This window comes from Psammomys obesus, unplaced genomic scaffold (assembly GCF_907164565.1).
Source record: "Psammomys obesus unplaced genomic scaffold, mPsaObe1.curated_primary_1811, whole genome shotgun sequence".
Taxonomy (NCBI): Eukaryota; Metazoa; Chordata; class Mammalia; order Rodentia; family Muridae; genus Psammomys; species Psammomys obesus.
Window position 1 is genome coordinate 19123046 of NW_026593286.1, and position 23321 is coordinate 19146366.

General features: G+C 44.5%; 2 protein-coding genes across 4 annotated transcripts in view; one reads left to right on the forward strand and one right to left on the reverse strand.

Annotated features, from left to right (window-relative positions):
- Positions 1–15251, reverse strand: part of Tmem169 (transmembrane protein 169) — a 19368-nt gene extending 4117 nt beyond the window's left edge. The window contains exons 1-3 of one of the 3 annotated variants that reach the window (XM_055616286.1): positions 15175–15251; positions 1268–1371; positions 517–920 (exon numbers count right to left, since the gene is read on the reverse strand). In XM_055616286.1, the coding sequence (XP_055472261.1) occupies positions 517–787 (271 nt within the window). In that variant the 5' untranslated portion in view covers positions 788–920; positions 1268–1371; positions 15175–15251. The remainder of the gene's footprint in view (positions 1–516; positions 921–1267; positions 1372–15174) is intronic. The other 2 variants (XM_055616287.1, XM_055616288.1) reach the window with 2 other exon arrangements.
- Pecr (peroxisomal trans-2-enoyl-CoA reductase) overlaps positions 15180–23321 on the forward strand; it is a 20474-nt gene continuing 12332 nt past the window's right edge. The window contains exons 1-3 of the mRNA XM_055616285.1: positions 15180–15551; positions 22081–22214; positions 22986–23151. Coding sequence (XP_055472260.1) covers positions 15215–15551; positions 22081–22214; positions 22986–23151 — 637 coding nt within the window. The 5' untranslated portion in view covers positions 15180–15214. The remainder of the gene's footprint in view (positions 15552–22080; positions 22215–22985; positions 23152–23321) is intronic.

The window sequence follows — 23321 nt, forward strand, 5'->3', positions numbered from 1 at the left end:
ATAGATAGATAGATAGATAGATAGATAGATAGATAGATAGATAGATAGATATGGGCTGGTTGACTTTTTGTTTTGTTTTGTTTTGTTGAGACATGGTCTCACTGTATAGCCCAGGATGGCATCCAATTCATGATCCTACTGCCTCAGCCTCCCAAGTGCTGGGATTATAGGTGTAAGCTACCATACCTGGCTGTTCATAAGTATTCATTATGTTCATAATTATTATGAAAGATAACAACTGTTGTTCTTTATCTCATATATGTTATGTAACTAGCCTATAAATCAGCTTCTCTTACACTAGCAGTTGTAAAAGATCGAGATCCCCATCTCTCCTAGACTTGAGGATACTAGGCTATAAGTAACAGGTGTCAGCTTAGCGAGTGAAGACTGGAACACTTCAAGAAATGCGTCATCAGAAAAAAAAAGCCAGTAAGTGGGTGCCTGTCTCTTGGAGGGTGGACCCTGCTTTGGTTCTTCTTTCTATCACTTTGAACACGGGGCTCCAGAAAGACTCACCATCATCTATAGGATAGTCCAGGAAGTCCTCCCCCTCCTCCTCTTTAGGCCGATCTCCACCTTCAGAATCTTCCGGCTCCTCATCCGTCTTCTCATTATCTGACCGGTAGATGATGATGGACTCCGGGCGAGACTCTTTCCTCTTCTTCTTCCTGCGGCCCATTGTGGATTCCCCATCCAGGGCCAGGGCAGCAGCCACTGCTCTTCTCAGTGAGCCATGGTGGGGGCTTGGGAGCTGACCCTGGCTTTCCACCTGTGCTGACTCTTCCATCCCAGTCCTGATAACTTAGCTGGGCTTACTCTACAAAGAGGCTGACTTGTGTTGAGCTAATTCAGGCTTCAGGCATCACACAGCTTGTACCTGAAAAAGACTATGGAAATGTGCCACCAAGGATATTTGTGACCTGAAAGACAGGAAGGCAAAGCAGGCTGGAGAAATTGGAAAATCAGCAGAGGAGGGAGGGGTCCATAGAAATCCTATTTCAATAATAGATAAGGGATAAAATTTTAATACTACTTTTGTCATTCATAAATGTACAGGGTTACATTCATAAAAAAACTCATCAGTCTCATTAAAGGATGCAGAGTTTAAGAAAGTTAGCAAGGAAGTCCACAGGCAGGTAGGAGTTAAAACCAATCTTACTCTCCTCATAGATGGAGATTGGCATACTTTGGACTTCTGACTACCAAGAATAGATTCAAACAATACCAAACGGAAGAAAAGGAGAGAAACCTCACTAACCACATCTACCTTGCTATGGAGGAACCCCGACTCCGGGTACAACATGCCCTTAGAAAGTTTCAGGAATCTGGGTGAGCCGATTTCACTACCAATACTCTGTCTTCTCTTTTGTTCTGTGGGTAAACCAGAAAGAAAAGATGCAGTATCCTTTAGAGAAAATGCAGGCATGCTACTTACGTTTGCAAACTAACGTTGGACTGAGATTGATTTTCTAGGAGAGTGGGTCTCAACCTCCCTAATGCTGCACCCCTTCACTACAGTTCCTTATGTTGTGGTCACCCCCAACCATAAAATTATTTTTGTCGCTATTTCATAGCTGTAATCTTCCTACTGTTATGAACTGGAATGTAAACATCTGATATGCAGGATATCTGATATGAAATTACTGTGTAAGGGTTGTTCGGTCCCCAGAGGAGTCAAGATCCACATGTTGAAAACTGCTGTTCTAGGAGAAAATTGAGAGGCTTTATCGGGAGCTTAAAATGTGAAGCCCAAATCAAGACAGGGGAGCTCTGACTTAAACCAGCCAACCTCTCACGAGCAGTCCATTTCTGAGCTTCAGTCACCCCAGGGGCTACAGTGACGCAGCTGTTACAGCGTGACCATTAACAGCATCCAGCCTGTCATGTTTAAGTAACTGCTCATAGGCTTCCAGAGAGAAAATGAAAAAACAATGTTATTACGGTAAGTTTCCAACACTTGTAAGGGGGAAGCTTCTGTTTATTACAGAAGATGGCCAGAAGTACATTAATGTGTCTTCCTGGCACCCCTCGCCCAGTGTCAACAATAATACAGCTATTCAAAGCCAATCTTGTTTCTCCGTAGTACTTAACAAAAAAATCTTTTAAACATGTCATTTCATTCCTACTTCAATGCGCATTGTAGCTCAGGGTTGAGGGTGCTTGCCACCAAGCTTGACAACCTGAACCCATCCCCAGAACCCACAGGGGGAGAAGGAGAGAACTGACCCCTGAACGTTTTTCTCTGACCTCGACACAGGCACTGTGGCATGGGCATACATATGCACAAACACAAAATGAATGAATGAATGAATGAATGAATGAATGAATGAATGAATAAATAAATAAATAAATAAATAAATAAATAAATAAATAAATAAATAAATAAATAAATAAAAATATTGTTTCAGGGGCCAGTGAGATGGCTCAGCGGTTGAGAGCACTGGCTGCTCTTCTAGATAGAGGTCCTGCTCTTCTAGATAGAGTTCAGTTCCCAGCAACCAGATGATGGAGCTCATGAGCATCTATAAAGGGATCTGATGCCCTCTTCTGGCATGCAGGTGTATATTCAGCAGAGCACTCATACATAAGATACGTGGACAGACAGACAGACAGACAGACAGACAGATAGATTGATTCAGAGCCAGGAGGTGGTAGCACAGGCCTTTAATCTCAGCAGTCAAAAGGCAGAGGCAGGTGGATTTCTGAGTTTGAGGCCAGCACGGTCTACAGAGTGAGTTCAAGGACAGCCAGGGCTACACAGAGAAGCCCTATCTCAAAAAAACAAACAGGCAAAAATACTGTTTCAGTGTTTTAAATATTAAAATTTAAATTTAAAAATTACATAAGCTCACAATAAGGCAAGAAGACGGCCCAGCAGGCAAAGGCACCACTGAGCCTGACAGTCCCAGTTGAATCCTGGAATACATCATGGTGGAAGGAAAAAAAACAATATCCCCAGAGCTGTCCTCTGCCATATACACCACTGAATAGGGATCTGTTTAAGTCTTCATCCTGTAAATGGGCCCTACATCTTTTCGCCTGTAGCAGTACCACCCAGTGGAACTTAATGAGGCTGGGCAAACAAAGAAGAGTGGTTTCTGTTTGTTTATGAAGCTTTTTAAAAGGCTTATTTGTTTATGTATTTTATGCATGAGTGTTTTGTCTGTCTGCACACCAGAAGGGGGCACTGGATATCATGGTGGTAAGCCACCGTGTGGTTGCCTGCAGTTGAACTCAGGACCTCCAGAAGAGCCAAGAAGCCAGTGCTCCGAACTGCTGAGCCATCCCTGCATCCCAGAACATTTTTAAAGAGATTTTATTCATTTTGTGTGTGTGCCAAGCTTCTCTGAGGCCCTGTTTTCTGTTTTCTTCTGTCCTCTCATCTAACACTGGCTTCTCCCATTGCAGGAGTCCAGACTGTCGGACCACCACAACTTTTCACGTAAGTGAGCCCAGTGGTTATCACATGATTGCATGTCGAACACCCACTCCATCTCCCTAGAGAGACGGCAAGAAGAGGAGGCTTGTGACTTGCCTTCTCACTGTTCTTCTTAGCATTCCAGTCTTCCTCAGAACGTCTTGGCATACCTAGAAAGATGGGGTGCAGAACCTTTGCCTGAAACCTCATCCTCCACAGAAGGCATGTGAGGGAGGTGCAGAGGACAGCAGAAAGCAAGGAGTCAGAACACAGCTCACCTATATCACAGTCATTCCCGTGACACGGCTTCTTGAATGTCAGCTTTGCTTAAGGACTTGGGTTGCAGGGAAACGTTTTTGTATTAAACACAGACACTTAGGCAGTAGGATTTTATACCCATGTACATTTTTAATAAGGGAACTTGGAATCCTTACATTAGGGGGGACCACATCTTCCCAGCCTCTCCATGTAATTCCCTCAGTGTGGGGCCGTTTTGGTGAGGAGCCCTGACTGAGAACCCTGATTCCTGAGAGCCGTTCAGCATTTTATGTTGGGTTCCTTGCTGCTTTGTTTTGGGATGTCCCTCTGCTCTGACTCTTCCAGAAGATAAATGGCTGGCTCCTAAACACCTTGGCCCAAGGAATTCACAGCCCAACAACCTGGGAGATCAGCTAGATTTAAGCATAAGAGTTTTTCCGTGTTCTTAACGTTTTTGTGTGTATCTTCCTTCAAAACTGAAAACTCCATCAAGGTTCCTCAACGTTTTTGTTGTTGTTGTTGTTTTCAAGAGTGTCGTTGTCTGAATAAAAATGCCCTTCCCCCCAGGTTCATATATTTGAATGTTTGGTCATTAGGGAGTGGCACTACTTGACCAGGATTAGGAGGTGTGGCCTTGTTTGAGTAGGTGTGACCTTGTTGGAGGAAGTTTGTCACTAGGGGTGGTCTTTGAGGTTTCTGGAGCTCAAGCCAGGCCCAGTGGCTCTCTCTTCCTATTGCCTGCCAATGTGGATGTAGAACTCTCAGCTGCCTCTCCAGCACTATGTCTGCCTGCTCCCCAACATGAGGACAATGGGCTAAACCTCTGAACCAATTAAATATGTTTTCCTTTATAAGAGTTGCCTTGGGGAGCCGGCGAGATGGCACGGAAGTTAAGAGCACTGGTTGTTCTTCCAAAGGTCCTGAGTTCAATTCCCAGTAAACCACATGGTGGCTCACAACCAGATATCGAGATCTGGTGCACAGGCACACATGCAGGCAGAATCCTGAGTACATAATAAATAAATCTTATTTAAAAAAAAAAAAAAGTGTTGCCTTGGTCATGGTGTCTCTTCACAGCAATAGAACACTGACAAAGCCAAGGCATAACATTAGTGCAAAGTTTTTTTTTTCCTTTAAAATAATTTTCACACCATATGTTTTGATCATATTCTTTTCTATTATTTTGGTTTGGTGCTTTTTTTTTTTAATACAAGGTTACTCTGCAGGTGCAAAAAACACACCCTAAACACAGTGCCTTCTGTAAAAGATGAGAATCTGTGGGTTCATGCTGTCTACTGAGGCCTCTAAAGCATGACCAGGTGATAAACGGATAGAGAATATCTTCCTATAGGCCCCACCTTTAGGAATGCTATCCATAAGCACCTGGCTTAGTTCAAGCAGATGATAAAGAGCTTAGGATACAAAGGACTCAAGCATCTGCTTATCCTTTGGGAGAAATCACAAAACAAAACAAAACAAACAAACAAAATTCAACCAGAAGATAGAAAGGGCAAAGGACAGAGGACATTTATCTACTATTTGGAAGGTCAAAATTGTCATTCCATGGAAAATAAATGTACCTGAGGTTTGGAACTACAGAAATGGAGAAGAGCAGCTGTGTTTGTTAGTATCTGAAAAAATGTGACAGAATCCTTCCTGTCACATGGTAATATCAGAGGTGCATCATATTGAGACATGGGCTTTGCTTCAGACTGAACAACATCCTAAGCTTTGTTTATGTTTGCTCATCCATATCCACACTCCGCCTCAGCTGAGCCCACTGGACAGGTCCACTAGAGACTGAGACCATTCAAAGAGAATAAAAAAGGAGAAACTAAAGAACTAAAAATGAATGGATATTAAGGGTGTTTGTGGCACTGGAATCAAGGAAATACTCAGAACAAGAAGGAAATGAGGGATTGGAGAATTAGAAGCAAAATTAGCAGAAAGCTGGAAACCCAGAGTTACTAGGAATGTGCAGCCTTGGGGGCCATGGGCAGGCAGCATTGTGCACAGACTCCAGCAATTCTCAATACGAAACATAACATTGGTTTTGTTTTTTGGTAAATAGTTTGAAAACTTCCATATCAGTAGAGGCTGTCGCTGTGGTTCATAAGCTGTTTTTCATAGTATGCTTATTAATAATACAGCAAGAGGACCATTTGCCCCCAGTACCTAGTTTAAAATTGATTTTGTTAAAAGTGCATAAGGGTTGCTGGAGAGATGGCCCATTAGTTAAGAACACTGGCTATCCTTCCAGAGAACCAGGGTTCATTTCCCAGCACCCACATGGCAGCTCACAACCACCTGTAACTCCTGTTCCAGGGGATCTGACACCCTCACACAGACATACATGCATGTAAAACATCATATTTTTAAAAATAAATTATTTCTTTGAAGTGCATGGAGTGGGATCCTGGGAGTGGAACTGAGAGGAGTTAGGGGATAGAGTGGGCCTTACATATAATAAAAATATACTGTATATATAAATTTTAAAAAATCAATAAGAAATATTATATTATATTATATTATATTATATTATATTATATTATATTATATTATATTATATTATATTATATTATATTATATTATATTATAAAATCATCTCCACTGAGCATGGATCCCAGACAAGGCAATGTGATACATAACACAAACCCAGCATGAACATGTCAAAAACACAGAAACAGCCCAAGATCCATCCAGGCACACAGAAGAGACCTAGTGTTCCCCAACTACAGCCTCACACTGGCTGTGGGAGGCTTCCTCACAGACATTAGAGCAGCCTCAGACTCACACCCACTGTCTGACAGACCGTTCCTGTCAAAAATAGTATCAGCCCTTCCTGACAGGCAGCCTGCTGCCGAGGCACTTTCCACTGCCAGTGGGTATGTTCCCGCTTGGGCAGAGGAACAGGCAGAGGGTAGTCAGCCACAGGTCGACTACTGGTGTTGCCAGCTCTAAAGTCAGTCTGCTCACTGCTGTACTACAAACCCCCAGGGAGATGGAAATCGGTGGATGTTAGTCAGCTTATTCAAGGCCAGCCCCAAGGAAAACAGAGGAGACGCTGTGTTTCAGTTTCCTTCTTCCCTTCGCTCAAGACTTTGTGGGGTTACAGTGAGACTGTGGATGAGAGATCTCCAGGCTGGATGGAGTACCTCTCCAGGCTTTATCTCCGTCATTCTTTAAGAGTCTGGTTGAAACTAGCTGGGCATAGTGATGTACACCTTTAATCCCAGCGTTTGGGAAAGCAGAGTCAAGCGGAGCTCTGTGAGCCCAAGGCCAGCCTGGTCTACATACTGAGTTCCAGGACAGCCAGAGCTACATAGTGAGATCCTGTCTTGAAAAAAAAGCAAAACAACAACCAGGAGTCTCACCGAACTCGGCTCCACCTCCCCACAGCATCTGCACTTTCTCTCCAGGTGCACTTTTCTACTAGTCAGTTTGTTTGTTTCTTTCTGGGGTGAGTGGAGAAGGGGGTGTGTTGTTTTGGGTTTTTTTTTTTTTTTTTTTTTTGAGCCAAGTTTTCTCTGTGTAACAGCCCTGGCTGTCCTGGAACTCTCTTTGTAGACCAGGCTGGACTAGAAATCTCAGAGATCTGCTTGCCTCTTTCTCCCCAGCACTGGGATTAAAGGTGTGTGCCACCACACCTGGCTGCCAGTCCGTTTCTATGAGTTGAGGGGAGATGGGGTTGTTACGGAGTTCTTTGAGAACTCCCCAGCACCAAATAAAGCGTCTTTACAAGTAACAACAATAACAACAACAGAAGTATAAACCAGGGGCTAGAGAGATTAGCTCTTGCTTTGCAATCAAGGGAAACGGAGTTCAAATCCTCAACACCCATGTAAAAGCCAGGCATGGCCATGTGTCTTTAACCTCAATGTTGGCCTGGAGAGGAGGGGGTGTTCCATAACATCTGCCACCTGTTCTATCCTCTTTAGTATATCGTTTTGCAGCACTTCATGTCATGGCTTATGAGTGGCCTTGTGGGCTCTCATTCTTACCCACAGGCAGACTGTAAACTTGCAGAAATCAGGTATCACCTCCTACTTCTTTGCCTCTAGTGCATTGGAAACGTACCAAAAGATCAGTATCCACCTGTTGACTTCTCAGGACAGAGAAGAAATAAATGACGAACAAAAAGTTTTGAGTAATGAACAAATAAATACCCTGAATGATGTAAAGAAGTGTTACAAAGAGGGAGGTCTAATTCTCTTTCCAGTGTTTGTACGTATAACATGCTTAGTGTTTGGTGTGAGAAACAGGTTTTGAATCTTTCTCTTGCCTTTTGGATTCTGTAAGAGAGAGCAAAACAAATCTGCCAAGCTCCCAAACTTTAATTAAGAGGATCACCTTCCATCTCTACTCCCAGATCTGCAAACCAGCATGGCCCTGCAGAATGTTAACTTCAAACTGAGCCCTTGGTCATCCAGAGGATCAAGATATTGAAGAATACATTTATACTCTAGAACTTGTGCTTAGAAAAATTAGTTTTAAGCCACTGGCTTCTAGTTTTGCTGCCTTAATCAATCCTTCACTTATTATTTAAAAAAATTATTATTATTATTTTTTGATCCAGGCATGGAAGTACACATCTTTAATTCCAGAGTTCAGGGAGCCGAGGCACAGGAATCATGAGTTTGAGTTATTTACTGAGAGCTTACATTCACAAAGAAACAAAGATATTTGAAAAACCTGAACAAAACCATGTTGCTTTCTGCTTAAAACCCACTGCTGTAAAATGAAATCCAGATTTTCCATGCAGCCACAGGACCTATAGAATGTAAGATCACAACTACTGTCCACAACCACTCAGGCTGACTGTATTCTCAAGAGCATCAGAGGCTTTTGCTCTATTCCATCACATGATCATCTCCTGTGTTCCCTTAAGTCACAGTTCCAACGTCACCTCTTCCATGGCCTCCTTTTCCCCCACAGAGAAAGAGCCCCTTCCCTTTCATGGCTTTTTCATCCAGGAAAAAGTCATTTTCCTGTGTAAAACTTATCAACACTTGTAACTAAGTAGTCGTTCTTTTTATTTGTTTGTTGTCTTTCCTCTGTGCAAGACTATAAACCCTGTGAGGTGGAGTCACACAGCAGGTCAACAGGCAGATGATTAAGAAGACATCTTTTGGTTTGGTTTGGTTTGGTTTGGTTTGATTAATCAATTGGTTGGTTGGTTGGTTGGTTGGTTTTTTGAGACAGGGTTTCTCTATTTATCCCTGGGTGCCCTGGACTTGCTTTGTAGACCAGGCTGGCCTCGAACTCACAGAGATCTACCTGCCTCTGCCTCCTGAGTACTGGGATTAGAGGTGTGTGCCACTGCACCTGGCTAAGAAAAAAAAAAAGTGTTGAGGTAATAGTTAATCACTAGCCTAATTTTGTCAAAGACTGAGACTAAAGAGAAATATAAGAAAGATATGAACATGTTCCCCTGTATGCTGGCTACTTCACACTCGCTAGGTTTTCCTCCCATATTTACTGTCTGCTTTTTACGGGTTTGATCCTATGGTTTTTAATTGTGTGTATTAGGGAAGAGTAATTCGCATATGAGTGCGGGTACCTTCAAAGGGAGGCGTGATCAAGCAAATGATTAGTGTCCGGACAAACAGATGTGGGTGGGAAACTTTACTGTCTGTCCCTCTACTTCCTGGTTCCACTCTTTTAGGAGAGCTGGAATGTGGTCCTTCCACAGTCCATTCAGACAAAAGCATCCCCCTCACAACTGTCTGTAGCTCCAGCCTCAGGAGGCCTGCCAGTCCCTAGTGGCTTCTGCAGTCTCTAGTGGCAGACATGTTATGCACAGACACACATGCAAGCAAAAATAACAAAATGTTCTTTTTGTTTTGAAAAGAAACCCATTGGGAAGTTCAAGGCAGCCCAATACATGATAGGACTTGATACTTGTAATAAGAAGGCCAACAATTTTGTTTGTTTGTTTTTTGAGACCGGGTCTCCCTGTGTTGCCCTTGCTGCCCTGGAACTCTCTTTGTAGACTAGGGTGGCCTCGAACTCACAGGGATCCTCTTGCCTCTACCTCTCGAGTGCTGGGGTCAAAGGCATGCGCTAACACGCCTGGCTGCCAACAATGCTCTCAAAGGAAGTTTTATTAAACAGAAGTTACTTACACATCACTAAAAATCTTTGAAGTCCAATCCCACAAAATGAGTAAGCCTACAGCATCTTTAAAAGGCTGAGTCAGCAACAAGAAGCTGGCCTTTTAGTCCTTGCTGGCCAGATCCCATGTAATCCATCACTTGTGGTCACTCTTCTACCTCCAGGCCAAACCTGTAGAACAGCCTCTCGGCACCTTCCCGGACATTTCAGCAGCGCGCAGTTTCCCTACGGTCTTGTTCACACCACTTCTAATCCGGTACATTCTTCTACTCTTTCAGATAATTCAGCTTAAAGTACAGGTTTAGTGGGTGCAGAAACCAGGAAACCTAGAAGCCTGTGCTTTAGTGGTCGCTGCAGGACAAGTTACTAGTGTGTGGGGTTGAGATTCGACTGGGATGAGCTGCTAAAAGGCAAGTGACACCAAACCTTGACCGTAGAGCTGAGCACGTAAGTGGTAGGGGTGATGAGGAAGACAAGCACTTGGGTCTCTTCTAAAGTAGAAAGTTATTGCAACTCTCTTTCACCCACCAAGCCCACTGCCCGGCCAGCTCCTTTCACAGAGAAAGACTGGCCCCATTTGGCATGAGTTGTATAAAATTTCACGGGAGGATTTCTGATTTAAATTTGGTTAAGTTGTCCACTTTTAATAAACGGCCACGTGGGGAAACTAACCAACACAAAACATGAATGAGTTGCGTGCCACTGTTGGTTGACAAGAAGTTTCCAGTCCATCGAGGTTAAGAAATTTAGGAGTAAAGCACACACCTGTAATCCCAGCACTCAGGGAGGCAGAGGCAGGCGGATCTCTGTGAGTCGTCTGGAAAAGAAGGAAGGAAGGAAGGGAGGGAGGGAGGAAGGAAGGAAGGAAGGAAAGAAGGAAGGAAGGGATAAACTAACATAGGAGCAAACCTTTTCCCTCTTTCCCATGTTGAAGCTGAACATCTTTCCAAACTCAGTCTGCCACTACACGGTTAAGTGTGCCTTGCCTCTGCCTTACTGTCCTTCCCACTCTTCCCTGATTGGTGTGTCTATCATCTAAAGATCACAGGTCACCTGTCTGGGCTGGCTAGAATCTGCTGTTTACAACTCACCACCACAGAGCAGGCCAACAACAAGGAAGTGCTTGTGATTTTACAACTGAAAGCTACCAGACTTTCTCATAAAGTCTCATCTAAGATGGGAAGGAATTGAGCTTAGGCCAGTATTAGGTGATGGGAAATTGCAGGGGAGGAACATCAGTCTTCCCCCAGCTTGTTCCTGTGACCTGGCAGTGAGCACCGTCAGGCTGCAAGCTTCCTTCTCCCTGGTCCTCTTGTAACTGCCATAAAACCTGAATATACCTGACCTCTTTCCTTGCTTTTTGTTGTTTCAGACTCAGGACAAATGACTGAGGTGCCTACTTAACATCTCAAAGTGGACTTGGATTCTTGGCTAGGCAACTTAGTCCACTTGATAATCCCCAGGCCAGTGAAGAGCCCTTGTCTCAAAAAACCAAGGTTGATAACTCTAACGGAATGACACTCTACATTGCCCTATCTCCACACAGGCGCACGAGTATCCACACGTACACATACACACAGCTTAACTTTTTGAAAAAATTTTTCTGTGTGTGTGTGTGTGTGTATATGAGTATGTACATATGCACACATGTAGGTGCCCACGGAAGCCAAAAGAGGACATCAGATCCCATAGGGCTGGAGTTAGAGGTGACTATGAGCTTCCCACTATGGGTTCTGGGAACCAAACCAGAGCCCTATTGGAGATCAGGAAGTGCTCTTAACTCTAGAGACATCTCTCCAGCCCCTAAGGCTCAATGTTTAGCTTGCAGAGAGTTAATTGACTCACCAAAAGCATGACAGCACATGGCCTAGAGACTGAAATCGAATGTGTCAACTCAAGGTTACTACAGCAAAGGAGAAAAGAAGATGGAGGCTACAGATAATTAAGACCTGGCTCAGCACATTGCCTCGCTGCCCATCGACCACCCGTCCTTCTTCAAGTTCCTGTAAAAGCCCTAAGCCTCTAGGTTCCCTGCCATCTTCTTGCTTTGCTGCTTTTCCAAATGATTATTTTCCCTTCCCCAGCAATCTGTCCCATTCACTGGAAATCTGAAAGAATTCAGTAGGCCTCTCTGGTGGCTACTCTCTGGAGGCTAAGGTGGGAGAATTACAAGTTCAGGGCTCACTTGCCTTCGTTATAGAGTGAGGTCAAGGGTACCCTGGGAAACTAAGTAAAGCCCTATCTCAAAATAAAAAACCTAAGACGGCCTGTAGTACAGCTCAGTGGGAGAGTGCTTGCCCCAAATACCTAAGGCCTTCGGTTCAATCCCTGTAAAGAGAAAACAAATTACACAGGCCGATTCTGCACCATCTGTCTACAAAGAAAACAGTTCCCGGTAGCAGAGGCAGACCTGGTACTCTCTTTACTGTAAGAGCTGAAGATTGGTCTTTTATTTGGTTACTGTCCTACCTACTGTGGTAAGTACGCCTCCCATCCCCGACCCTCTCCATTCCTACAGACTGGACAAAGACAGGGGAAACCCAACCATCCACTGGCTGCGCTGTATTTCCCCATGCCTAGAGCAGTCGCTGGTACACGAGTGTTCCTTAAGCACAGACTGAACCCTCAATACCTGAGCTGCCTTAGTGGTCTCTTGCTTGGACGCATGCGCAGAGCTAGATGCCTTACTGCTACTCCCGCTGCCCGGAGATTCTGTGAGCCTGCACGTTGAGAACCCCACAAGCGCCTTTGCTCTGAGCCAGCGGCTGTTTTGTAGAAGGGGGGAAAATGAAGTTAACCAGGAAGAAGGTGAGGGGGAGGGGCAGGGAGCTGGGTGAGCAGCGAGAGCATCTTAGAAGAAAAAGGAAGCCACTGCTCATGGGGTGTGGAGGGATCACGGTGACAGCGGGCTCTTTTCGATAGGACAAAGGGAGCAGGGAGCACGGAACAGTGATGCAGAGAACAGTGCTGGATTAGGCCAACGGAGGCCCCAAAATCTGAAAACAAAGGGCTTCCGGGTGAAATCCCGGGGTGGGCTGACTTTGAGGGGCCAGCAGGCCTTGAAACCGGGGAGCCGGAGGCAGAGACAAAAAGAACCGTATCTCCTTCTTTTAAAGAGAGGAGCCCTTGGAGAGATCTCCACACCTCTGCACCACAGGTTTTTACCCGGATGGAGGGACTGTGCCTGCAGTGTCCTTGCAGCCGCATGTGTCAGCATCCCCACTGGACTTAACTGTCTCTCACCTCCAGTCACTTCTCACTTGAATCCCTGCCTCGGTCTGCTCGGTGGCCACACTCAGTATTTATTTATTTTTCTATTAAAAAGCATATTTGAGGGGGATGGAGGTTTAGATCTGTGGAGGAACGCTTGTGCAAGCTGCATGGCCGGCTCTTCGGCATGGCCAAAGAACAAACAACCTGTATCACTCTGCCGTTGGGATCAGAGAGCTGGAAATTATGTTGTCCTGAAGCAGTTCTTCAACACTTCTATTTACATTTATCTTTAGGGGACTGTGGCGATGGCTCATCGGGAAAGGGTACTAATTTCTGTGCAAACATGAAGATCTGAGTCAGATTCCCCAGAACCTTGGCTTGTAAGCCCAGGGTTAGGGGTGTGCTGGACAGAAAAAGGCAGGAGGACTGCTGGGTCCCGCCTGCTGAAAAGCTCCTGATGCAGTAAAAGACCCTGTCTCAAGGGAATGAGGTTTGACAGTGATAGAGAAGGGCATCCGACAGCCTCCTCTGGCTTCCATAGGAACACACACACACACACACACACACACACACACACACACACACGAATACATCACACACAAAAAATTTATTTTTAAAAAGAGGTTATAGTGGTGCCATTTTAAAGTGTGTTCATAAGCATATAACTGGAGGAATGACAGCCACCCAGACAAGAGATAAAACTACAGAGCTCTAGCGCTTCCCAAGTGCTTGTTGGTTGGAATCCGACTAAGCTGGAGAGGGAAGTGCCCCTGAAAAGAGGTCAGGGGAGGGCAGGGGAGTGGAGGGGCTGGAAGGAGAAGAGGTGCTCCCAGGACCGCAGTCTTGCTGGTGGGAGAGACCCAATGAGAGAGGTGATGTCTAATTCCATGACCAATTCTCCTTGTGAATATTAAGTAGTGGCTCCAATCCCCACCTCCCCAAACACACACAAATGGCATTTGTTGCCTTAATACCTGGGAAGGGAAAACAGGACACCCCAGCAAACTTAGAAATACCATTGTTCCTGGATTAAGACCAATGGACCAACATATTTCCTACATCTGCCAAAGTGAGTGAGGCAAAAATAAGAAGCAGAGAGTGGACTGGCTAAGAGGGTCAAGATGCGTGCTGCTCAGGTTGATGACCTGAGTTCAATCCCCGGGACCCGTATGGTGCACTCAGAGAACTGACTCCTGTTAATTTGTCTTCTAACAGCTGTACTCATCTTTCTCTCTCTCTCTCCCTCTCTTACATACACACACACACACAAATAACTGTAATTTTAATGTTTAAAGAAACAAACAGAAGGGCAGGGTGTGGCATCCCAAACCTTTAATCTCAGTAGAGGCAGGTGGATCTCTAAATTCCTGCTCTACATAATGAGTTCCAGGGCAGCCAGGGCTATATAGAGCGACCTTGTCTCAAAATAATAATAATAATAAAATAATAAAGCAAACAGAATGTGAGTAAAAATTGTTCCTTGGAACAAATTCAGAGCTGAGAAGTTTCTTGATGAAGGAACAAACTAGAAGGCAGATCCTAAAAACATAAGCCGTGAGAAGAATCTTGCAAGAACCACGCAGCGACTCATCTTTTTTGCTGCTATGTGGCCCAGAAAAACGGATCAGATCTCAAACCTAGAGAAGGGTGGGTTTTTTTTTTTTTTTCATTTCTGGGGGTGGAGGGTTGGGGGAGTGGGAGAGGGCACAGAGAACGAGGTGAGAGTGAGCCTAAATTAATTTTTTTAATGATTATTTAGGCTCTGTGGACAACTGCAGCTGTATGTCCTCTCCCGCCCCACACCCTCCCTTTGCCGCCCTCCCCGAAGATGAAGGGATCTGGGACCTGGATGCCTTTCCTTCAGCTAACCTAAGCCTTTCCCACTTCCTAGCTATCCGCACAGTGCAGCTGTAGACCAGACAGCCGAATGTCTGTTGTAGACCGGCACAGCTAGGGCCCAGACCTGCAGCCTTTCTCTGCGCAGATGCCCTGGAGATTTAAATGTAATTAATGGTAGGAGCTATGGCTCCAAGGATTAGATTTTCAGAACACAGAATAGCCTTCTCATTTTTTTTTCTTTCTCGATCTCTCTCTTTTCAATTCCCCTTTCTTATTCCCCAATGTCATCGAAATTTAAAATTAAATATGAAAAATCGAACGAGGAGTCTCACCCACACGTGCACTGGGACACAGGAGAAAGGCTGGCTGAGGATGCAGAGGGCTGCAGGCGGCCGCCAGGAGCGGTCCAGCTCTGGGAGGATGCTTAGCGCGCCGCGAAGGCGGGGCCTGGGCAGGATCTGGGCGGGAACACGCGGACTCGGGGCGGGGTCTTTCAGTCACGTAGGCGCTGACTGCTGCTCGGCCGTGTCTAAGGAAGCCGAGGTCTGGCTTTGTCGCGAACTGAGGCACCGACGCTGTACCGCGATGGGCTCTTGCACTAATGTTCAGAGCTGCCTAGCGGCCGGGTTGCTGCAGAACCAAGTGGCGGTGGTCACCGGCGGGGCCACGGGCATTGGAAAAGCCATCTCCCGGGAGCTCCTGCACCTGGGTATGTGAGCAGGCCCCTGGGACTGGGCACCGAAAGCAAGGGTTCGCACAGGTCTAGCTCCGGGTAAGCTGGGTTCAGAGACAGAGGCAGGCCCTGGCGTGACAGGGCAGAAGTTGCCAAGCTAAAGGCTGCGAAGCTGAGCATTGCCAGGGACGAAAAAGAGGCTTCCCGCCCCCTCCCTTCCCAGCCGAGAAATGTTGGTAGATGAGCCATGAAGTAACAATGAAGTAAACGGACTTAGAACCAAAAAGTATTGAGCTCCAAGTAGGAAATAACTAGAACTGTGGAAACATGCTGTGGAATTAATTGTGTCTTTGTAACCTTAATCCATTCGAAATGGTTGCTAATTCCAGATTAGGTGGCATTCAGGAAAAGATTGAACGCCTGTTTGAGAGGCTCTGATGGCATTTTCTCACATTCCCTGTCGCAAGAAAAAAGAATATTTAATTTAGAAGAAGGAACAAAAACACATGCGCCAGAAAGGAAGCCACCGAGAAGAAAATAGTTCTATTTAATATTTAGACATGTGAGGATGAACATCTTTGGGGGGTTTAAGAATGCAAAGTTCAGCCAAGTGGTGTCTTTAATTCCAGCACTTGGGAGACAGAGGCAGGTCAGTCTCTGAATTTGAGGCCAACTTGGATCAAGTGCCTTCCAGGACAGCGAGGCTACACAGAGAAACCCTGTCTCAAAGGGGAAAAAAAGAGTTCAAAGCTTAAAGGCATAAACAGAAAAAGTATTTGTAACATGACACTTTTATTATGTAAAGAGCTTTGACAAGTAGATTTTTTTAAACCTGACATAATGAGGGGAGAGTGGGACTTGCTATGGCCCAAGGATTACAAGCTGAGCTACACATAGGAAATAAATACATGAAGAAGTGATCAACTTTATCTTATCGGCAATAAATTATGAAATAAAAACAAGATGCCATTGCATTTTTTCATCTTACCATTACTTCCAGCCTGTCTGCCACCATGAAACTTTCCCCTAGAGAAAAAAAAAGTAATTAATAAAAAAATCAATCAGTAACCATGGTACAAAGGTCAAGAGCTTGGCCTCTGTCAGCAGATTTGTAGAATCTTGTTTCACTTTCCAGAACCTTCTGTGAAGAGGCAGGTGGATCTCTTGAGTTCAAGGCTAGACTCATCTACAAATGGAGTCCAGACAGCCATGGCTACACAAAAAAAAAAAAAAAAAATTGTGAATTTCTAGGTATTGAACCTGTTTTTGAGTAAATTTGCATTAGGCAAACATTACACCAATTCTAGGGTCAGCAACACACTATTCTTGTGGCATGACTGAAATATTAGGACAGTCATGTGCCCTGGAGATGCTCGAAAGTGATGGATTATGTCCCTAGAAACTACTTCCTATATCTAAAAGAGATGTAAACATTGTATTGTATTATGATTGGATTACCTTCCATGAGAGAATATGAAAAAAATTGAGTTTTAACGATTTGTTGTACTTTTGAGCCAGGCATTACTGGCGCATGCCTTCAATCCCAGCACTTGAGAAACAAAGGCAGGTGGATCACTGTGAGTTCGAGGCCAGCCTGGTCTACATGGTGAGTTCTAGGACAGCCAAGGCTATGTAGAGAGACCTTTTCTCCAAAAAACAAAACAAAAGAAGAAAGAAAGAAGTTGTTGTATTTTTAAATATGTATGTGTGTTGCAGGTGGGGGAAGGCACGTATAAGTGAGTGTAGGTACCCATAGAGGCCAGAAGTGTTAGATTCCCTGGAACTGGAGTTACAGGTGGTTGTGAGCCACCCAAGGTGAATGGTGGGGACCCAACTCAGGTCCTCTGCAAGAGCAGTACATGCTCTCTTAAGCTCTGAGCCATCTTTCCAGCACCAACTATCTGAAATACTTTCTGCTCTGGATTTTTCATTTTTGTTTCTTATGCTGGAATTAATGGCTGTCCCCTGAAAGTTATTGTATAAACCCAAATTGGGCAATGGAATATTAGGAAACATTAGCCGAGAGCTGGCAAGGTGCGAAGGTGCCCGCTGCCAAGCCTGATGACCTGAGTTAAACCCTCAGGAGAGGAATGATGGGAAGACAGTACTGATTTCACAAGTTGCCCTCTGATCTCTTCACAAGCACCATGGCATGCACGCCCGCACATATGCGCACGAATAAAGCATTAGCTGATTAAACATGTCTGCCTTCCTGTGAAATATGATATATATAAGAATTCTTATATATATGAATGACTTAACAGCTGTTACAGGTCCTAGGACTCCTCTGAAGACCTAGCAAAGATGGTGAGCTAATGCTGTGCAAAACAAACTGATTGACCGTGGGAGAAAATCACAAGTGCTTCCTTCTTTTGTAGAAATATTAGAAGCTCTTTTACTTTTAGTTACAGATACGTAAGAAAATGACCAAAAAAAAAAAACACAAGTAGTCAGTAGTGAAACCATGTCAGGGCATTGTTGGTGGGAAGGGGTTGGTCGAAGGGTGCCAAGTATCACCTGGGAGGAGTTGGGGAAGGTGGTGAATGTGCTCAAAATACATTGTGTGAAATTCTCAGAGTTAACAAAAACATGAATTAAAAGGGCGCAAAGTTTCAAGCAGACAGAAAGAATAAAGTCTGGCTGTCTATTCTGCGTTGTGTGACTGCAGTTAAAAATAATATGTTGAATGGAGCTGGTGAAGTGGGTCAGTGGGAAAAGGCACTTGCCACCAAGAATAAGGACAGGGATTTAATTCCCTGGGCCTACCTGGTAGAGGAGAGAACACAGTTCTGCAAGTTGTTCCCTGACTTCCACATGTGTGCTGTGATCACACACACACACACACACACACACACACACACACACACACTCAATGAATGAATAAATAATAAAATAATTTATTGTTTAGAAAATGCTAGAAGACTTTTGTTTTGGTTGTTGAAAGAGTGTTGAGAATTGAACCCAGAACTTATGTGTGCTCAGCAAGTTCTCTGCCATCAACAGACATCCCCAACCTCTCTCTTTTAAAACTTCATTTCCATTCTGGGCCTTGAACTCACTCTGTAGCCCAGGCAGCCATTGGACTTGCTATCCTCCTGCCTCAGCCTCCCGAGTAGCCAGGACTACAGGCTAGAAGATGAGGTTTGGCTTAAGAATAGACCTTTACATATATGTACCACAAAGAAATGGCAAAGATGGAAGGAGATGTGCTAATTAGTCTGACCTGATCATTGCACAGTAGACGTACAGTTATTTGTCAGTTACCTGTAAAATAAGACCAGATGTAGTGACTATCATTTAATCCCAGCACTCAGGAGGCAGAGGCAGGTGGAGCTCTGAGTTTCAGACCAGCCAAGGCTATACAGTGAGACCCTGTCTCAGAAGGACAAAAGAAATGGTCCCTTTAGTGTGAAGCTTGTGTTGTCGCTTCTTAAACATCTCCAGCTTTTAGCTCAACCATTTTCCTTCTTTGTGCTGACCAGTCTGCATTCACGAGTTCGTGTCTTCTGGCTGCGTGCCCATGGTTGGCCAGCGTGTTATCATGCCTGCCTCAGCTAATCCCCTTGGAACTCCTTGGCTTCCCGTTCTAATGTCGCTCCCATTGTCTTGGGTTTTCATTTCTTTGTTCTGCTTTCATCACATTGGCCAGTCCTGTTAGAGCATTCGCTTTCGAAGAATGTCACACAGTTTATCATTGGAAGTGAGGAAATGGCATGGCTGCGTTCTGTACCATCTGAGCTGAAGAACAGATGGGAAAGAATCAATTCCTACAAGACAGCCCCCCACCCCACCCTTCCTCACCCCAGCGCCTTTGTGTGTATGAGACCTAATGAGTTTAGTTATGGTTGCTTGATAATCATGGGCTGGATGTTTTTGGTTTCTTTTATTAATGCATGAACAACATACCAGTAGCTACACCACTCTCAGGAGCCAGAAAGTTCTTCTCATATGTATGGCTTTTGCTATTATTCTTGAAAATATGTTTGCAGTAATTTGTGTTTTTGATGTTTCAGCATTGTGGGCTATTCCACTGTCTTCTGCCTTGCTCTGTTCTGGAAGAAGTTCCTGTCCTTCGTTGTTACTGTTCTGGGTGTCATGCATTGTTTTTCTGTAACTGCTTTGAAGATTTCTCTCTTCATCAGTAGTATTTTTTTAGATTTATTTTTATTTTCAATCATATATATTTGTTTGTGTGTGGGGGGTCATGCATGTGAGTATAGGAACCCTTTGAGACCATAAAAGGGCATCAGATCCCCTGGGACTAAAGTTGCAGGTGGTCATGAGCCACCCAACGGGGGAATGAACTTGGGTCCTTCGAACGAGCAGCAAGTGCTCTTAACCCTGGAGCTCTCTCTGTAGCCCCATCAGTAGTTTATTTGGGCATATCATCAGTGTCACTTCTGGGATGGTTTCTGTTAGTTGACATCTCTCATTATTGCTTTATTGCTCCTTTGTAGGTCCAGGGTTGTTTTTTTCTGGATGCTGATCAATTTGAGCCTTGTTGCTGCTGGTTGTTTTTATACTCCTTATAAACGTTTCTGAGTTCTCCTTCCCCACCTCTGCCCCCACTGCGATAAAGCTCAGTTACTTAGAAATAGTTTCATACTCCCAAAGAGTGTTTTAAAATTAAGAGTTGGTCCTGGCGACCGTTTCTCTCTGGCTAATGTCACTCCACTGCCAAAGCTACACCCTTTACCCAGTGAGAGGTGTTTTGTTTTGTTGTTTTTGGTGGTCAGTATATTGCCCCTTCCGGGGGCTGAGTGTTGGGTTCCTTCCCTAGCTCATTTTGAAGAGTTCTTTCCCTAACCTGTTCCTGTCCCCTCTTGCACTGACCTGCACTTACCTGGATAAAATCCAAGCAGGATTGTAAAACTCTCTTCATCTTTCATCTCCCTATGACCCATATGGCTAGCTGCCTGTGCCCCGACCCGTGGGGCTTCAATGGTGTTCCTAAGGAGGAGATAGGAAGGAATGGGAGGAAGGGGACGAGAGACACAGGAATGAAGCCGGTCTGTTCATCTGATCAAGGCTTCCATTTATTAGAAATTTTTACCCAACTTATATAGGGAGAAGGCAGGAAAGGGGGAAGGTTAATTTACTGCTGCAGGAGATAGGAAGAGTGCCTTCATGCGTTAAATATTGTAGCTGCAAGATACCATAGGGATGTTTTCTTAAGATATCTTACGGATGCTCTAACAAAGGCTGTCCTCACAATCTATCACCCATGATTTAGGGTCTTAGATAACTCTTTCACTAAGTAGCCTTAGGTCTCCACTAAATGACCTTTGCTCTCTACTTGACTTTTGCTTCAGCAGATACCTTTGTCTCCACTAGATAGCTTTGACTTTGGCTTCCGTAGATAGCTTTGCCTGGCCTCTATAGAGTCCTAACTTCACCTTTCCTACTTCCAGAGACTTCTGGGCTGGGAATAAATCTATTCTGTGCTGTAGTCTGGAAGACCTCTGCAGGTTGTAATGATACTTACAGTCTGGGGGGTCTCAATTGGGTTTGTTCTCTCTGCCAATTAAAGAAGCAAAAGGCAGGAAAAATCGAAAGTGTAACAGGTAGTGGCAGAGAAAGGTTACCCACCACAGGCATGTAGCAGTCACATGGAGAAAAATAACTCCACAAAGCAGAGGGGGGACTCAGGAAGCTGAAAATTCCAGTCGCTTCTTGAGGGCTAGGGTTTTTTTTTTTTTAAGTCTCTCAAATTTTTCTCCCCTAAGTTAGAGTTAGTCAGTTTGAAAAAAGAAAGGATGGTTGATTGGTCCACAACTGTTAAGTAAATGTCCTGATCCTGCCTTGAACTTGTTGAGCAAGCTCATCAGCAGGGGCCTGAGGCCAGGAGAACAGGCCCACAGGCCTTTGTTTTAAAGCTGCCAGCCTTTGTCTCAAGTCAGGAGGGTGAGAAAGAAGTTGGCTAAAGTTCACCATCTTTATTGCCTAGCTGTGGCCTCCCTCCCTATCTGTTTGCCTACCAGAGAGAGTCTAACTGCCGTCTCACAGAAACATGGCTGTTCATAGGTTCCTCCTGCCCTTGCACTCTCTCAGTGGTGCCTACTCATTTTTAGTCCCGTGGCACTTGATATCCAATATTTCAAAACAACAGTTTTATTTTTCCTGTCTCTTCCTGTGTTTCTGTATGTGTGTGTGTGTCTGTCTGTTTACTCTAGCTGTTTAGTCATTTCAGGCTGGAGGGTAAATTCAATTCCTATTGCTCCATCTTACCCAAAACCATCCTTATTCTTCTTTCCACACCCCACCTTTTACAGGAATACACAAAATAGTTTCTGTAGTTTGAACAGCTTCTTATTCATTTATGTGTATGTGTGTGTTTCCCTAGATGTCTGTTTGTATGTGCCTGGCACCTGTGGAGACCAGAAAAGGGACATCAAATCGCCTGGAACTAGAGTTACAGATAGTTACAGATAGCTGCCTTGTGTGTACTGGGTATTGAACCTGAGTCTTCTGGAAGAGCAGCAAGTGTTCTTAACCACTGAGCCATCTCTCCAGCCCCTTAATTTGGGAAGCTTATTTCCTTTTCCTCTGGCTATTTTCTCCTTAGGCTGTAACGTGGTCATTGCTTCCCGGAAGCTGGACAGATTAAACGCCGCTGCGGAAGAGCTGAAAGCCTCTCTGCCTTCCTCCAGCCGAGCTGAGGTCACTCCCACACAGTGCAACATCCGGAAGGAAGAAGAAGTAATCTAAACACGGGCGGGGCGGGGCGTGTTCACTCAGTGTTCTAAGCAGAACTGGTTCCAAGCCCCTGCTGGACTTGAAGGTGGTGAGGCTCCCAGGAAGGTAGAGCCTGTGAGGATGTGCACGTGCGCCTGACTACTGAGCTGGTGGCCTCAGAAGGAGGGGTGGGGAGGCAAGGAAGGGGAGCTAAGCAAAGACAGGCTCTGGGCTACCCAATAGACCCTTTAAGACGGTGGTTCTCAACCTTCCTAATGCCGTGACCCCTTAAAACAGTTCCTTATGTTATGGTGACCCCCCCCACCATAAAATTATTTTAACAGCTATAATTTTGCTACTGTTATGAACCATAATGTAAATATCTGATAGTCGACCCTTGTAAAAAGGCAGCAACCCACAGGTTGATGACCACTGCTTTTGAGGCATTTTTTTTTTTTTTTTTTTTTTTTAGTGTTCATTTTTTACTGATTTCATCACTGTTATTTAAGGTTGGTACTTAGAAATTAATAGTGCTAAGGTTTGTTATGCTTAGGGGTGATCCGGACTCTTCGGTGTACCTTGACATCAAAATTAGAATGTTAGCGTATGACTTGAGTATGGTACAGTGGTTAAGTTCACACTGTGGGGTTTGGGGGTTTATTTACTGGTGTCTTTATGCGTTTGGGTTGTGTTATCTAGAATTAATAGTCTACAAATTGCATTTTATTTCTAAAACAGGTGACTGGGCAATGTGACAGGTTAGCTATTAAACTTTTTCTTTCAATGTTTCTTTAGGTGAATAATTTGGTCAAATCTGTCTTAGCAAAGTATGGCAAGATCAACTTCTTAGTAAACAATGGAGGAGGCCAGTTCCTGTGTCCTGTTGAACATATCACTGCCAAGGGATGGCAAGCTGTGATTGAAACCAACCTGACAGGCACTTTCTACATGTGTAAAGCAGGCAGGTGTCTCAATAGCCACAAAACAAACAAACAAACATGTATCTTTAATGAGAAATCACAAGGAATGCTGGAAGAAGAGCTCTTAAGGGCACAGAAGCCTCGTGTCAATAACATTTGACCCCCATCTATCTGGTATCTTATCAAAAGTAATATATAAGTGGTTTGTGTC